The 16,654-nt window shown below is 46.6% G+C and overlaps 1 protein-coding gene and 1 pseudogene across 5 annotated transcripts; both read right to left on the bottom strand.

Moving 5' to 3' along the window:
- Positions 1-1,240: 1,240 nt before the first annotated feature.
- LOC100054595 (leukocyte immunoglobulin-like receptor subfamily B member 3) lies at positions 1,241-8,057 on the bottom strand. 5 transcript variants are annotated; one of them, XM_070223345.1, is made up of 11 exons: positions 7,986-8,057; positions 7,787-7,822; positions 6,874-7,176; positions 6,355-6,651; positions 5,808-6,110; positions 5,443-5,493; positions 5,114-5,161; positions 3,952-4,077; positions 3,430-3,483; positions 3,143-3,195; positions 1,241-2,146 (listed from the first exon to the last, which is right to left on the bottom strand). In XM_070223345.1, the coding sequence occupies exons 1-11, from the start codon at positions 8,017-8,019 to the stop codon at positions 2,003-2,005; spliced, it is 1,449 nt and encodes a 482-aa protein (XP_070079446.1). In that variant the 5' UTR covers positions 8,020-8,057; the 3' UTR covers positions 1,241-2,002. The 5 variants fall into 5 exon arrangements, with proteins under 5 accessions (XP_070079446.1, XP_070079447.1, XP_070079448.1 ...); XM_070223346.1 differs by lacking the exon at positions 5,114-5,161; XM_070223344.1 differs by lacking the exon at positions 1,241-2,146 and having other exon boundaries at positions 2,854-3,195.
- Positions 8,058-15,790: 7,733 nt separating this feature from the next.
- LOC111775270 (leukocyte immunoglobulin-like receptor subfamily A member 5) lies at positions 15,791-16,393 on the bottom strand (annotated as a pseudogene).
- Between the last annotated feature and the right edge of the window lie 261 nt (positions 16,394-16,654).

The raw sequence follows: 16,654 nt of genomic DNA, 5'->3' as shown, positions 1-16,654 counted from the left end.
AGCGTTAATTGGCTGGACCCTGTCAAACAGCCGATCAAATGATGTAGCCATGGCTCCCGGCACATCCTTATACTATTTTTGATTTGATTTTCTATGCACACAACTGTGTATTCTCTGAGCAGTATAATATTATTCTTACCAAGTCCAGTGGTTATCACTTTGATTTGTTTTATTTAATTGGTTGGTATCGCCAGCGCCATGCTGAATAGAAGTGGTCATTGGGAACACTTTCATCATTCCCATTCACAGGGGGAAAGGCTGGCAAGAAATTCTTTTTAATCTTCTATTACTATATTTTTTCCATAAGTTCGAGTCCTGACCATTAAAAGTGATGTCTAGCGTTGAGTTTTCAAAAGGCCTTTCTAACTTACAGGAAATTCTCTTATTTCTGATGATTTTTTATTTTAATGTGAATTGCTGGTGTATTTTATCAGAAGCTTGCCTGCATCTGTCAAATGATCCTTTTTTTTTACTTATTATGATAATGAGTTGCATTATATTGAAGGAGTTTTTAAATTTTAAGCTACTCTATCCTTCCAAAAACACCCCCACAAAACCTCAGTGCGGTCATAATGTAATAATTTTTTCTTTTGAGGAAGATTAGCCCTGAGCTAACTCATGCCAGTCCTCCTCTTTTTGCTGAGGAAGACTGGCCCTGAGCTAATGTCCATGCCCATCTTCCTCTACTTGATACGTGGGACGCCTACCACAGCATGGCTTTTGCCAAGTGGTGCCATGTCCGCACCTGGGATCCCAACCGGAGAATCCCGGTTCTTTTTATATTCTTAGGAAAATTTTGTGTAAGTTTGCGGGGTGTGTGAGTGTTTGTCATAGGTGGATAAAGGTTTGGAAGAAAGCACTGATGAAGCCGTCTGAGCTGATACACTAATACATTGAAAATGATTACCACCACAGCATTATCTACACCTGCACCTGCTCACATTGCAGCCAGTTCTCTTTTGTTAGTGAGAAAGTTGAAGGCCTACTGTCTTAACAACATTCAAAAATATGACGCAGTCTGATTAGCTACAACCACCATGCCGTGCATTAGATCCCCAGGACGCGTTAATCCTACAGTTCATAGTTTGTGCCCTTTGACTAATATCTCCCTATTTCCCCTAACCTCCAACCCCTGGTAACCACCATTCTATGCTCTGTTTCTCTCTGACCTTTTTAGATTCCATATAGTTCAATTGTGTGACAATTCTTAATTACAGAATCAATGAATTTAATGTATACATAAATTGATACATATATTTTATTTATTCTTATGTCCATTTAGCAAATTTTACCTTTGAAGATGTCCATTTTATCTACATTTTCCAATATACTGGCATCAAATTGCTTTTAATGTTCTGTTGCTATCTTTTTAAAAGTCTATTGGATTTGTAGGGCTGTCTGAAATTTCATTCCTCATATTAGAAATGTGTGCCTTGTATCTTTTTCTTGGTCATTTTGACTAGGTTTTATAAGTTTGACTAATGTTTTCAAGATGAAACATTTTGGCTTATTGTTTTTTGTTTGTTTGTTTTTCCTTGTTAGTAGCTAGTCTTATTACCATTTTTCTCCTTCTACATTCATTTAGATTCATTTCCCATTATTTTTCTAAACTCTCGATATTAACACCTTAGATCAATGACTTTTAGGCTTTTCTGTTCTAATATAATCATCGATTGCTCTTAATTTTCCAACTTCATAGGTTTGATGTGCAATATTTACATTATCATCTCAGTTAAAACATTCTCTCACTTCTGTTTTGGATTTCTCATTTCACTCATGGACTACAGAAAAGTCTGTTGCTTTCTGTCCAAAATGTGGGGATATCAGTTATCAGACTGCAGAATCAGGTGACTCTCAGAGTCTCAGAACCTCCTGGTGGTGCACGTTAGGATTTAGGGCTGGCTGGAGGTCATTAGCTGGGTGTTCACTGCAGGCAGCTCCTGGTTCTTCTGGGGTCCCTGCAGCCTCCCTCCCCAGAGAGTGGGTCTGGGTCCTTCCTGGGCTAGTGGATGGCCAAGGCCGAGTACACGCTTGGCTCTGCTGGGGGCTCCTCTGACTGGGAGGAAGGAGGCATTGTCTTCCGTCCGAGGGTCAAGTGGTTCAGTTGGGCGTAGATCACATCCTGGGGGGCATCAGATGCAGCAGCCTGGATCAGGGGAGAATCGGGGTATAGGTATGTGGTTGGGGTTGGGGCAGCCTGGCGTCCAGGAGAGGATGGGACCCATCTGTCTGTCCATCTGCCTGTCCTTTACTTCCAGTGCTTCCTCTGACACGGGGGAAGGAGAGGTGGCCACCCCCGTCTGAGTCTTGATCATGAGTGGCTCACTTGGGCATTCCTCATTTCCTGAGGGCCCTGATGGGGGGAGATAGAGGGACAGAAACAGTGTCTCCTGGATCTCAGGGCTGACCTCCTCCAGTCAATTGTCCACACTGTAACAGAGTGAAGTCACTTTCTTAATGGAATCTTCAGGGACATCCTAACCTTGGACATCTGAATGCTTTCTGAGTTCAGATTCTTATCCCAACATGTTATCTCCCACTCACATGGCTGGCGCCACACAGCCCATTTTCCTGAAAAAGCATGTTGCTACCTCAGGACCTTTGCACCTAATGTTTTCTCTTCCCCCACATGCACTCTACCCCCTTTTCTTGCTTTATTTTCCTTAACAGCACCTTGCACTTCACGATGCTACCTGCATATTTGCATGTTGTCTCTCACCCACAAGGTGAGCTAAGGAGTGTGGAGAAAGTTTTTCTCACTGCTGTACCTGCAGCACCTGAATGGAGCTGGGTAAACAGTGAGCTCCCTGTGCACACTGTTGGGTGAATGAATGAAGGGGAGCCTAGGGGACTTGTGGGTGGTTCACTTATTCATGCATCCTCTTGAGACCTGGGGGTCAATCCAACAACCAGAAGTTCAGACAGAGAACGAGGAACCAGGAAAGGGGATCACTTGTGGGTGGCCATGAAGTCACAAAAACCAGGAGGAGTGAAGTCACAGAAGGACGCCCCAGGTGCCTAGAGGAGAGGTCAGTGTGGGACGCTGCTGAGGGCTGGGTGATATGGGGACATGCAAGTGTCCATTGGATGAAGTTTGACAGCAGGAAGGTCCCTGGTGGCCTGGACAGGGCAGGGGTCCCACCTGAGGGTGCAGCTCTACCCCCTCCTCAGGCTGTGTGTTCTTCATGGCAGCATCTGCTGGGGCAGAACAGGGGGTGTGTCTCTTGTCAGGATTCCCTGAGGTCTCTCAGGGCTGAAGGTCACTCTGCTCCCAGGTGGGCTACTGAGGTCCAGGGGTGAGGAGATGGCCAGAGTCACTCAGAGGGAATTTCAGTCCTACTCAACCCACATCCTGGGACCACGCCCCACCCCCCCAGCATATTCCCCCAGGGCCTACTGAAATCTCTGTGCCCACCCCCAGGGCAGCACCTCCTCTTCTTCGCACAGAGGGTCTCTTCCTGGGCATCAGCAGCTGGGCTGGAGCTTGGGGAGGAGACGGGAGTGTTAGAGACAGACATGGGGCCAAGGGCGAGGTGGGAGTCTGGGGTCATTGTGACGGGAATGACCGGATGTACAGGCCTCTGTCCTTGGGAGCTGGGTCTGCAGCCCCTGCAGGAAGTTGGAGATCAGCCTGTCTCTGGGCTGGCTCAAGACGGACAGAGTCTCAGCCCTGGGAGGTTATGACCACTCACCTTCCACATGTGATTTGGGAGAAAAGAAGGAAAACTTAACAGAGGCTTGTGCATATGTTTCAATATTTTGTGAGATTGAAAGGATGAAAATACCTTAATGTGTATACCTGTGCTGAAATGAAGTGTTTTGTTTTGGATTTTCTGATTTGAGATTCTGGAAAAGTCTTTCTAGGCTGGCCTTCCAATCTTTGGTTTCCCTCTGGCTGGAGCCCTAAGCCCACCTCCTCCTGTGACCCGGGTCACCTTGTTCCCTACTCACCTGATGTCCTGCATTTGCCCTGTTGTCGATGTCGGATGAGGAGGAGAACGAAGAGGAAGAGCAGCAGGACGAAGGCCACCGAGATCCCAATCAGAACATTCTGGTACGGTTTGAGACCTTGGACACCTGTGATGTCATGATTGAGCCACTGCTGCCATTTACTGGAGCACCTAATATGTGCCAGGCATGTGCTGTGGTCTCTGCATTCATCTCCTCCCACTCACAACAATCTCACAACATATGACTGCCATCCCCACCCGCCCATTTCCCAGAGAAGGAAACTGAGGCACAGAGAGGCAAATCATGTGCCTAGGTCACTCAGCCTGAAGTGGCAGAGCTGAGACTCAAACCCAAAGCTGTGAGTTCCCTGTGCTCTCATCAGCTGCCCCCTGGTGGCCGCCAGCTTCTTGTTCCCGGGCTCTTCATCTGTAGGCAAGGCCTGTCCCAGTGTATCATATGCAGCTGAGCATCCTTCCTCATCACCTCCCCGTCCCCCACACACCAAGGATCTGGGGAAGGTGGGCTGCATGAGGTGGACCTTGCATCTCTCCAGGGATCGTCCTCCACTGTGCAGGGCCGTGAAGCCCCGTGGGAAGGTCTGGGCTGGGATGGGAGCTCTACCCTTCCTGAGCTCTGTAATGCCCGGGCCCCTCATTTAACCTAATGTCACCGCAGGCCTGTGAGCAGGATGGGAGCTTTAAACAGGAAGAAGTGAGCCTCAAAGAAGAGAAATGAGTTGCTCAGGGCCCCAGGGCGGGAGCTGCAAAACTGGAAACTGAACTGGTGGAGCTGACTTCCTTCCTTGCTCTTTCCACTCCAGCTGAGCACCCTGAGCTGAAGGGAAAGGACCTGAACACCGTGGACCCTTGTCCAGGTCCTCCCTTCCCTGTAAAATTTCACCATCACTGCTGCTGAAGGGACAGGCCCCCATAAAATCACATGCTGGTGGGCTTCCCTGTTAGGCTGCCTCTCCAAGGAGGTCAGACCCATAGTCAAAACTAACAGGGAGTCTAAGCTCTAGGTCACACTTCTCTCCTTTACACTTGGAAAAACTGAGGCCCAGATAAGGCAAGTACATCCATGTCAGAGTCTCCTGATGTCTTAACACAGCCCTCGCCCCCATGGGCCCACCCACCACCTCCCCACAGAGACCATCTCTTACCCTTCCACTGGCCTGACTCCGTTGTGGAGAATTGATCCTCAGAGCCTCCTGGGGATCAGGATTGGGGGTGAGGGGGGCACTTCTCTCCATTTCACACGGCTGAGCCTCTCCAAGGCTGAGACCCAACATCTCCCTCTGCCGTGACCACCCCACCCACCATCCACCAGCCTCACAGCCCTGGAGCCCTGTGGACCCCCCATCTCTGCCTGACTCCCAGCCCCTGGAGACAAGCTGTGCTGAGAGAGGGACTAGGAGTCAGGTCAGCTGAGTCTCGAGAGACAGGCCTGGAGAAACTGTGAGCTCTCTGGACAGAGGCCCCTGTGACTCACCAGATGTTACCTTGAGCCCTGGGGGTGGGGAGGTGGGGTCCCCTGAGGGTCCTGGGAGAAAGGACAAGAGGAGATGACAGGCTAGAGTTTCCCCCAGACACCCTGTCTCTGCTCACACAATTATTCTTCATCTTCCCTGTGGTCCCCAAGTCTCTCCCTCCACCCACATGGAGGATTCTGATGATGGTGTTGTGGGAAGGGGCAGGCATGGGAGGGCCCGGTTTTCCTCCTATACTTTGAGGGACAGATCCCGCTCTGGATGACCCTCCCTCGGGGCCCCCTCGTTCCCAACCCACCCCAGACTTCTCTCGGGGACAAGGCCATGAGCTGAGTGACTCAGAAAGAACAGAGTCGGTGCCTCTCACCTGAGACCATGAGCTCCAGAGCGTCACTGGGGTGTGACAACTTGTAAGGGGAGGTGCTGAATGAGCTGTAACACCTGTAGGTCCCCCCATGTGCTGAGGTCACAGGACTCATGGAGAATTGGGCCTGGTACTGCTGAGCTTGGTACTTTGATCTAAGACGCAGGGGGGAAACCATTGTCCCCTCCTTGGACAGAAATAAAATGTCCCTCTGGCTCCGTGTCTGACACAGCAGGGTCACGTTCTCTCCTGCAGCTACTGTGGGTCCTGGCTGCACCGAGAGGGAGGGTGTGTCAGGGAGTACTCCTAGAGAGAGGAAAGGCGGGTGAGGGGCTGTATCCTCTTCTGAACTGAGAGTCCCCAAGCCTCTCTCTGAGGAAACTCATCTCTGTCTGCCTCTTTGCTCTTAGTCTCTCCCTGCCCATCCCACCTCTCTGTCTCCCTCCCTCCCTGGGAACCCACATCCCTCTTTCCAGCATCACCATGTGGGGTTCCCCTGGCAGGGTCTGTGCAGAGTCTGGGTCCCTGACTGAATCCACTGGCTCCTCACCTGCCACCAGGATGTCCAGGGGGTCGCTGGGGGTTGACCACTTGGAGGAGAACTTGTGTCCACCATAGCATCTGTACCGGCCCCCATGGGACAAGCTCACACGGCCCAGGAGGAAATCAGCTTGAGAACATCCAGTCTGGGGCCGTTCACTGAGGCGCTGGGGGAGGTTATGTCCTCCCTCCTTGGACAGAGCGAATCTGTCATAGCTGATGTCAGAGAGACACTGGAGAGTCAAGTTCTGTCCAAAGGTCATGATAGAGCCCTGCTGGCTCAGGAGGGAGGGCTTCCCAGACACACCTGAGAGAAAGACCTCATGTAGATTGTAAGGGCTGATTCCTCCCACAAATCCCCTTTTCCATCCTGGACCCCAGGTCTCACTGTCTCTCACATTCTGTGTCTCTGCTCCAGGTGACACGCCCGCTGCCCTCACCCCACCCTCTCGTCTGGGGCTCTCCTGGGAGTATAGACCCCTGTCTGTCACCTTAAAATATGGATGGGGCAAGGGTAGGACGTGCTCACCAGGAACCAGGAGCTCCACGGGATCACTGGGTTCTGAGCACTGCTGGTGGATATACCTGTAACAGCCACAGCATCTGAATGTCCAACTGTAACTTGGGGTGACAGGGCCCACAGGAAATAGGGCCTGGAACTGCCCATTGTGGCGTTGCTGTGAGTCCAAAGTCCACGAGGGCCTGTGTGCTCCTTCCTTAGTCAGAATGAACCTGTCAAATCCCTGCCATGAGATACACCGGAGGGTCACAAACCCTCCTGAGGTCACCACAGGGCTCGGCAGGGCTGAGAGGGAGGGTTTTCTGTAGATTCCTAGGAGAGGAGGAGGCAGCGTGTTAAATGGGGCTTGCAGCTCCCTCATATCCCCCAGGGCTTGGCTGTGAGAGGAAACAAACCCATGAGAACAGACCCCCTTCCTGAGCTGAGGCTGGGACCCAGAGTGTGCTCTCATCTGTCAGCACCAGCTCCAGGGCGTCACTGTGCTCTGACCAGCCAGTAGGGCTGAGATAGTAACAGCGATGTCTCCCTGCATGTCGTTCCTCCCTGTATGGGATGGAGAACCTGACCTTGGCCTTGGGCTTCAGTGGTTGTTGTCTGTCCCAGGGCACTGAGCTTCCCTCTCCATACACTAGATACTCCTTGGCCTCCAGGGTCCCCTGACCACAAATGGCCACAGGCTTCCCCCGAGAGATCACTGAGCCTGGCTCAGCCCAGATGGTGGGTTTAGGGAGGGTCCCTGGAGGGAAATAAGATGCTGGGTCACTACACATTCCCCACCATCAGTTCGCTGGCTCTCACAGGAGTCTTCTAGCCATCCCACATCTCTCAGCCCCAAACCGCTATTCTCCCTCCCCAGTTCCCGGTAGTTGTCCCTTGTCCCCAGTGAGAAGCTGGGATCTGGGACACCCGGGAACAGACTCACCTGCCTCTTCTGGGGTCCTCAGTCCCACACTCAGCCCTGGAAGAGAGTTTCCTGTTAGAGATTTACCCCTGAATCCTGAGCAAAACCTCTTCTCCCCATAAGTCTCCTGATTCCTGGGGTCTGCTGACAGATCAGGGCCTGGCTGTGAGGTGGGGTCCCTCCCAGACTAGGGCCTCCCCTCCCCCTTCTCAAATCTCACCAAGGCAGAGCAGGGCTGTGAGCGTGGCGAACATGACGTCTTCTGTAGGTTCCTCTGTCTGTGCTGGTGGAGGAGACCTGGGTACCCGGAAGAAAGGACAGTCACGGGGTTGTCATGTCAGCAGCCCTAGGAGAAGAGGAAACGCCCCTCCCCAAATGCTATGGCTGAGTTTGTACCAGGCTCTCTGGAGACATTTTGAATAGAAATAGTGTCTTCCCTGACCCCCATTTTCTGCCTGATCTGCATTCATCTCATGAAGAGACAGGTCTTTACAGCAAATAGACTCAATGTCTTCCTGAGATGCTCCTTCCAGGTAAGGGTGACCTAGGGCACGTCATTCCTTGTTGTTCCTCCCCCATGGAGTCTCCTTCATCCTCAGATTGTCCATCAGCACATTCCTGTGGGGTCCTCACCATGGACAGTGGTCATCCAGGCCCTGGAGATGCTTCAGGGAAGACGCAGTTTCCTGCTGCACTGCAGAGCTCAGATCAGCAGAGACACACGCTCAACATCTAACTGTACAGTTCAGGTCGAGGTCATTGGGAAAATGAGCACAAAGGAAACATACAGGGAAATAAGGGGAGGAAACATCACTCCTTTCCTGGCCCCAGAGTGTGGGCTTTCTTTCTATCACAGCTCAATTCATCGACTTCTTTTGTTTCTTCTGACAACTCCACACCCATCTTGCTGGAAACAAACCTCTGAGTCATTCTTGCCTCCTCAAACCCCTTGTTCCCTTCTGCAAAATCACCTCCTCGTCCTTGGGTCCTGTTTTTAGCTTCAGTGGTCAATACGTGGGTTAGCGCTATGATGTGGGGGACAAAGGTGATTTTTATAGAAATAATCCTGCAACATGCACTGGCCATGTGACCTTGACATTAATGTCCAATCTCTGAGCCTTGGTTTCCTCAACGGCATTACGTTGTCGTGAAACCCACTCATCAAATCGGTTGTGGAGTCAATGGTGCTGGGTTCATGGGAGGGATAAAACAACTCCCAGGCCAGGTTAAGACAAGAGTGAGTTGGACCATGAAGGAATCGAGGAGTAGGATGGCATAGTCAAGTGGATGATTGCCATGCCCACCCAAGAACTCCTGTCTGCTCCTAACACTGATAAAAGTAACCTCAAATATTTCTGAAATATGTAGCCACATGCATGTTCAAAAAAGATAAATAAAGTTCCCAAGATGGAGAGGGAACCACAGCAAAGAATAGAGAACAAAGGTGAGTGGCCACCGGTGCCTGGGACCATCAAGGGGTCCTAGGGAGAGAGGACCTCCAGGTCCTCACAGGAAGGGAGGGATCAGGGCTCCAGGTGAAAGTTGGAAGCTGTGGCTCCCCTCCCCTGTGTTTCTGGGCAGGCACTGGAATATGTCCCCACTGCCCCAAGCCCACGGTCAGCACCAGGCAACCTCCTCTGTGTGGCCTGAAACAGATTGAATCCAGCGTCGTCAGCCATGGGTGTCCGCCCCACATGTGAGTGTGAAGCGCCCATTGGACCATCCCTCAGTGCACAATTCTTAGCATGTGCTAAGTTCGGGAGAGTGGACACCTCAGGGCTGGAATGGCTGCAACAGTTCCCCCTTGTCAGCTTGACCCCCAGGACAGCCCTGGGAAAACCTTCTCTGGAAGATCAGGTGTGTGGGAGCAGAGCCTCCCAACAAGAATGGAGAGTCGAGGATCATCCCAATCATGATGAACATGCTATGGTCAACAAGCTACTGGTTAATGTTGATTACAGCCTGCAAGGAATAGATTCAATAGGAAAATATGAGAGTAATTTTAAGTGTATTTAGATATCTGAAAAATAAAGAGAGAAATGGATTTTTTGATGCAAAGATATGGAATATTTTTATAGAATAGGCAACTATTTTAGTGAGTTAGAAATTTTAGAGACTAAAAATCCAGTAGAACGAAGACAGCAAAAAATTTCATCACTCAAGGACAAGACACCTGAAGGCCAATTATAAAACCAGAGTACAAAAATGAGGAAATTTTCCAGAATGCAGTGCAGACAGACCTCGAAAGGAATTTAAGATTCCTGAGCAGTAGAATGAGGAGGGCCAATGTCATATCTATTGTAAGTGTCAGAGGACTGAAGGGAGAGTGACGTCTATCAAGAGCTCATGAGATGAGGGATTAACTTTTTACAGAAACGAGGAAAGACTCTGTGCCATGAGGCATACAATTAAAAATGACATCTGTCTTCTGACCCTTCATGGTAAATGGAGAAATTGAAGGGTAAATTAAAAACATATATCTTACACTGAATTGTACACTTTTAAACAGTCCATTTTATTGTATGTGAATTTCACCTCAAAAAAATTGAGGAGAACTTGCCTGGGACCCTATAAAATGTCCTAAAATTACTTCCTAGAGAAAATGCAAATAACCATCCGTAGAATGACAAGCTCTTGGGACCAGACTTCCCCATCGAAAAATAGACGCCAGAAGAGATTGGAGAAATACTTTCCAGGAATTAGGAGTCTGTGAAGAATTGTACATGGAGCCAAATTATTTTTAAGGGACAAAGAAGAAAGGGTGAGCAGGGGCAAGTCCCCAAACAGGAGGAGACTCTGACCTGAATCTCACAGGTTAAACCCCCACGTGGGGCCATGTTTTCCTGAGACATAAGGAGTTTGGGGGGGGGGGGCGGGGATGGGTCCTTGACCATCAAATGGATTTTCCTCTCCTGGTAGTTGAATCCTACACTTTATTTGAAATAAGAAAATGTTTTCAACTAACTTGAAAAAGAGAACAAGAGTGGAAGAAGGCATTTCCAGATCTTCAAGTTCCTAGATAATTTCCTATTTTCCCACTCAGTGAAAGGCATACTAAGTAATGTGATTCAGTTAGGAGAACAAAGAACCCACAATGGAGAAAGAGAGATGCAACGGGTGAGGGCAAAAATGACAAAAAGAAGAAAAATTATACAAACACACACATGCACCTAGACACACAGATGTGCACATACACACATATATCTATATCTATGAGTACTCAGAGTTTACGTAAAGTGCAGTTAGAACTGGGGTCGGCCCTGTGGTTGAGTGGTTAAGTTCACACACTTCGCTGCAGGCGGCCCAGTGTTTCATCGGTTCGAATCCTGGGTGTGGACATGGCACTGCTCATCAAACCACGCTGAGGCAGCATCCCACATGCCACAACTAGAAGGACCCACAACGAAGAATATACAACCATGTACAGTGGTACTTTGGGGAGAAAAAGGAAAAAATGTAAAAAGTGCAGTTAGTTAGAAACTTATCTTCTGTTAGGGAAGATGGTAATAAGAAATTGCTCAGAAATAACATTGTAAAAACATATATTAATAATGAGAATAAATACTTAAAATTAGAAAGGGAAGAACTTCCAATATCCTTGGTGTAATTACATGAAACAATTTTTTCAACTTTATTAAGGTATAATTGACAAATAAAAATCATTTATTTTTAGCATGTACAATGTGATGTTTTGAGATAAGTATACATTGTGAAATAATCAAGCTAGTTACCACATCCATCATCTTATGGGGCTACCATTATTTTGCATGTGTGGTGACAACAATTAAGATCTACCCTTTAAGCAAATTTCAATGACAAAATAGAGTCTTGCTAACTGTAGTCACATGGCTGTACTTTAGATCCCCAGAACTCATTCATCTGCAAAAGTGAAACTTGCATCTCTCCATATCCCCCTTTTTCCCAGCCCCTGGCAACCACCATTCTACTGTTTCTATAGGTTTGACTATTTTAGACTACACTTGTAAGTGAAAGTATGTTTTATTTGTCTTTGTCTTGCTTACTGCACTTGGCATAATGTCCTCCAGGTTGATTCATCTTGTCACACATGGCAGAATTTCTTTCTTTTTAAAGGATGAATAGCATTCCATTGTAAATATCCACCACATCTTCTTTATCCATTCAACCATAGATGGGCATTTAGGTTGTTTCATGTATTGGCTATTGTGCATAATGCTGCAATGAACTTAGGAGGGCAGATATCTCTCTGAGATCACAATTTCATTAAATAGGAAATATATCCAGAAGTACGATTTCCGGATCATGCAGTACTTCTATTTTCAATTAATTTATTTTTATTGTAGTTTTACATTGGTTTATAACATTATATAAATTTCAGGTGTACATCATCGTATTTCGATTTCTGTGTGGATTACATCATGTTCACCACCCAAAGACTAATTACAATCCATCACAATACACATGTGACTAATCACGCCTCTCTCCCTCCTCCCTCCTCCCTTCCCCTCTGGTAACCACCAATCCAATCTCTGTCTCTATGTGATTGTTTGTTGATTTCTTTGTCTTCTACTTATGTGTGAGATCATACGGTATTTGACATTCTCCCTCTGGCTTATTTCACTTAGCATAATACCCCCACGGTCCATCCATGTTGTCACAAGTAGCCAGATTTCATCATTTCTGAGGGCAGAGTAGTATTCCATTGTGTATATACACTGCATCTTCTTTATCCATTTGTCCCTTGATGGGCACCTAGGTTGCTTCCAAGTCTTGGTTATTGTGAATAATGCTGCGATGAACATAGGGGTGCACGTATCTTTTTGCATTCATGTTTTCATGTTCTTTGGATTAATATCTAGCATCGGAATAGCAGGATCATATGGTAGTTCTATTCTTAATTTTTTGAGGAATCTCCATACTGTTTTCCGTAGTGGCTGCACCAGTGTGCACTCACATCGGTGGTGTTATGAGAGTTCTCTTCTCTCTACATCCTCTCCAACACTGGTTTCCAGTCTTGTTAATTATAGCCATTCTGATGGGAGTGAGGTAATATCTCATTGTAGTTTTGATTTGCATTTCCCTTAAATATGTTGAACAACTTTTCATGTGCCTGCTGGCCATCAGTATATCTTCTTTGTAGAAATGTATGTTCAGATCTTTTACCCATCTTTTTTAATTGGCTTCTTAGTTTTTTTGCTGTTGAGATGTATGAATTATTTGTATATTATGGATATTAACCACTTATCAGATATGTGGTTTGCAAATATCTTCTCATAAGCATTTGGTTGTCTTTTCATTTCATTGATGGTTTCCTTTGCTGTGCAGAAGTATTTTAGTTTGTTGTAGTCCCATTTGTTTTTCTATTGTTTCCCTCGCCCAGTCAGACATGGTGTTGAATATATGCTGTTACCACCGATGTCAAAGAGCGTGCTGCCTATGTTTTCTCCTATAGGTTTCATGGTTTCAGGACTTACATACAAGACTTTAAACCGTTGTGAGTTAATTTTCACGTATGCTGTAAGATAATGGTCTACTTTCATTCTTTTTCATGTGTCTGTTCAGTTTTCCCAGCACCATTTATTGAAGAGACTTTCCATTCTGCATTGTATGTCCTTGGCTCCCTTGTCAAAAATTAGCTGTCCATTGATGTGTGCGTTTATTTCTGGGGTCTTGATTCTGTTCCCTTGATCTGTGTTGCTGCTTTTGTCTCAGTACCATGCAATAGATTACTATAGCTTTGTAATATATTCTGAAATCAAAGAGTGTGATACCTCCAGCATTGTCCTTTTATCTCAGGATTCCTTTGGCTATTCAGGTCTTTTTTGTTGCTCCATATGAATTTTAGGATTCTTTCTGCTATTTCTGTGAAAAACGTTGTTGGGACTTTGATAGGTATTGCATTGAATCTGCAGATTGCTTTAGGAAGTATTTGCATTTTCATTATGTTAATTCTTCCAAAAGAAGAGCATGGAATATTTTTCCATTTCTTTGTGTCTTCTTCAATTTCTTTTAACAATGTTTTATAGTTTCCAGTGTACATTTCTTTCACATCTTTAGTTAAGTCTATTCCTAGGTATTTTATTCTTTTTCTTGCCCTTGTAAATGGGATTGTATTCTTAATTTCTCTTTCTGCTACTTCGTTGTTAGTGCATAGAAGTGCAACTGATTTTTGTATGGTGACTTTGTATCCTACAACTTCACCATATTCATTTATTATTTTTGAAAGTTTTTTGGTAGATTCTTTAGTGTTTTGCATACATAAAATCATGTCATCTGCAAAAAATGACAGCTTCACTTCTGTGTTTCCTGTGTGTATCACTTCCATTTATTTTTCTTGCCTGATTGCTCTGGCTAGCACTTCCAATGCTATGTTAAATGAGAGTGGTGAAAGTGGGCATCCTTGTCTGATTACTTTTTCTAGAAGCATAGCTTTCAGTTTTAATCCAATGAGAATGATACTAGCTGTGGGTGTGTCATATACAGCGTCTATTGTGTTGAGATACTTTCCTTCTATGCCTATTTTATTCAGTTTGTAACACAAATGGATGCTGTATCTTGTCAAATGCTTTCTCTGCATCTATTGAGATAATCATGCGATTTTTATTCTTCATTGTGTTAAGGTGGTGTGTCACATTGATTGTTTTGTGGATGTTGAAGCATCCCTGCATTTCTGGAATAAACCCCACTTGAACATGGCATATAATCTTTTTAACGTATTGTTGTAATCAATTCGCTAGTATTTTGTTGAGGAATTTTGCATGGGTGTTCACCAGTCATGTTGGCCTATAATTTTCTTGTTTAGTGTTGTCCTTGTCTGGCTTCGGTATCAGTATGTTGTTTTCTTCATAGAAGCAGTTAGGAAACTTTCCCTTCTCTTCAAGTTTCTGGAAGAGTTTGAGAAGGATAGGGATTAAGTCGTCTTTGATTGTTTGGTAGAACTTACCGGTGAAGCTATCTGTTCTGCAGATTTTCTGTGTTGGGAGATTTTGGATTACCAATTCAAGGTCCTTCCTTGTGTTGTTCTGTTCAGATTTTCTATTTCTTTCTGATTCAATCTTGGCAGATTGTGTGTTTCTAGGAATTGTCCATTTCTTATGTCATCTAATTTGTTGACATATAATTGTTTGTAGTAAGATATTATGATCCTATGTATTTCTGTAGTATCAATTGTAATGTCTCCTCTTCCATTTCTGGTTTTAATTATTTGAATGCTCTTTCTTTTTTTCCAACTTAGTCTCCCTAAAGCTTTGACAATTTTCTTTATCTTTTGGCAAAACCAATGCTTAATTCTTTGGACTATTTTATTGTTTTTCATTTATTTCCTCTCTGATTTTTGTCATTTCCTCCCATGAACCCTGGACTTCGTTTGTTTGTCTTATTAAATTCCTTCAAGTATAAAGTTACATTGGATAATTGAAACGTTTCTATTTTCTCTATATATGAATTTATTGCTATACATTTCCTTCCCAAAACTTCTTTTTCAGCACCTCATATGTTTTGGTGTATTGTGCGTCCATTTTCAATTGTTTCAACATGCTTTAACATTTCCCTTTAGATTTCCTGTTAGTCCCGCTGGTTGTCTCACAGAGCCCAGCCTTGGGCTGCCAAGCAATGTGCTGCAGGAAGCCATGGCCCCACTACGTGGGCAGAGTGCATCTGTCATTGTCCACATCAGAGGGACACTGAAAGGTCAGAATCTGTCCAGAGGTCATGACACTGCCCTGCTGGGTCAGGATGGTGGGCTTCCCCGGCACACCAGGGAGATAGACAAGCCAAGAATTGCAGGGGCTGATTATTCCCCAAATCTTCCGTTTCCCTCTCTGGAATTTCTAATGTCACTGTGTTTGTAGCTCTGTGTCCATTGTCCCAGGATCCCTGAGTTCCTTTTCCTCCATGTCCTACTTGTGACTCCCCTGGGAGCAAAGATCCCAATAAGCTCTCTGGTGCCTCCAATCATTGATGGGGCAAGGGTGGGACTTCCTCACGTGGAGCCAGGAGCTCCAGGGGCTCACTGGGGTCTGACCATGCCTGGGACATGTTCTAGTATCAGCCATGGCATCTGAATGTCCACTTGTGGAACGGGATCATGGAAGCACCAGGGAACAGGGCCTGGGACTGCCCTTTGGGGTGTCGCTGTGAGTCCAGAGTCCAGAAGGTCTTGTGTTCTCCTTGTTTAGTGAGACTGAACCTGTTAAAACTCAGCCACAAGCCACACTTGAGGGTCATGTTCCCTCCGGAGCTCACCACAGGGCTTGGCAGGGCTGAGAGGGTGGGTTTTCGAGAGAATCTTAGGAGAGGAGGAGTCTGCGTGTTAAGTGGGGCTGACACCTCCCTCGTATCTCCCGGGATGGGCTGTGTAAGTGGACACCACCCTGACAGCAGATACCCTTCTTGAGGGCAGAGCCTGAGACTGGGCCCCCTGTCTTCTCCCCTGTCACCACCAGCTGCAGGGTGTCACCAAACTCTGACCACTATGTGGATCTTTGATAGTAACAGTCATATTGCCCTTCATTTTTCTCTATCATGTGTGGAATGGAGAACTTGGCCTTGTCCTGAGGCCCCAGGGGGTTCTGTTGTCCCAGTGAGATGGGCTTCCTTATCCAGATTGTACACCTGGGCCTCCAGGGTCCCCTGATGCCAGATGGTCATGGCCTCCCCCAGAGATGACAGAGCCCAGGTCAACACAGATGGTGGGTTTGGTGAGGGTCCCTAGAAGGAAACCAGAGCCCGGAGTCTAAATTCCTTCCCCACCCCTCATTCTAACAGCTCAGCCCATGGCCCCTTCTGGTTTTCTCACCATCACCTCAGAATCTCTGTGCTCATTCCTGAGTGCTCAGGGGCTGAAGTATGAGATGGGGACATGGCAGCCTGGGGAGGACTCACCTGCCTAACTCACATCCTTGGGCTCAG

The sequence above is a fragment of the Equus caballus genome, chromosome 10, assembly GCF_041296265.1.
Source record: "Equus caballus isolate H_3958 breed thoroughbred chromosome 10, TB-T2T, whole genome shotgun sequence".
NCBI classification, from domain to species: domain Eukaryota; kingdom Metazoa; phylum Chordata; class Mammalia; order Perissodactyla; family Equidae; genus Equus; species Equus caballus.
The sequence above is the reverse complement of the archived record's forward strand: the minus strand, read 5'-3'. Positions and strand labels throughout refer to the sequence as shown.

What these genes read in the sequence shown, in the direction of transcription:
- LOC100054595 (XM_070223344.1), bottom strand. Translation starts at nt 8,019, where the DNA reads ATGTTCGCCACGCTCACAGCCCTGCTCTGCCTTG. An exon ending in GAGGACCCCAGAAGAGGCAG is followed by an intron (nt 7,177 to 7,786) that starts GTGAGTCTGTTC and finishes CTCCTCTCCTAG; the next exon opens with GAATCTACAGAAAACCCTCC. An exon ending in CTCTGTGCGAAGAAGAGGAG is followed by an intron (nt 3,196 to 3,429) that starts GTGCTGCCCTGG and finishes CTGCCCCAGCAG; the next exon opens with ATGCTGCCATGAAGAACACA.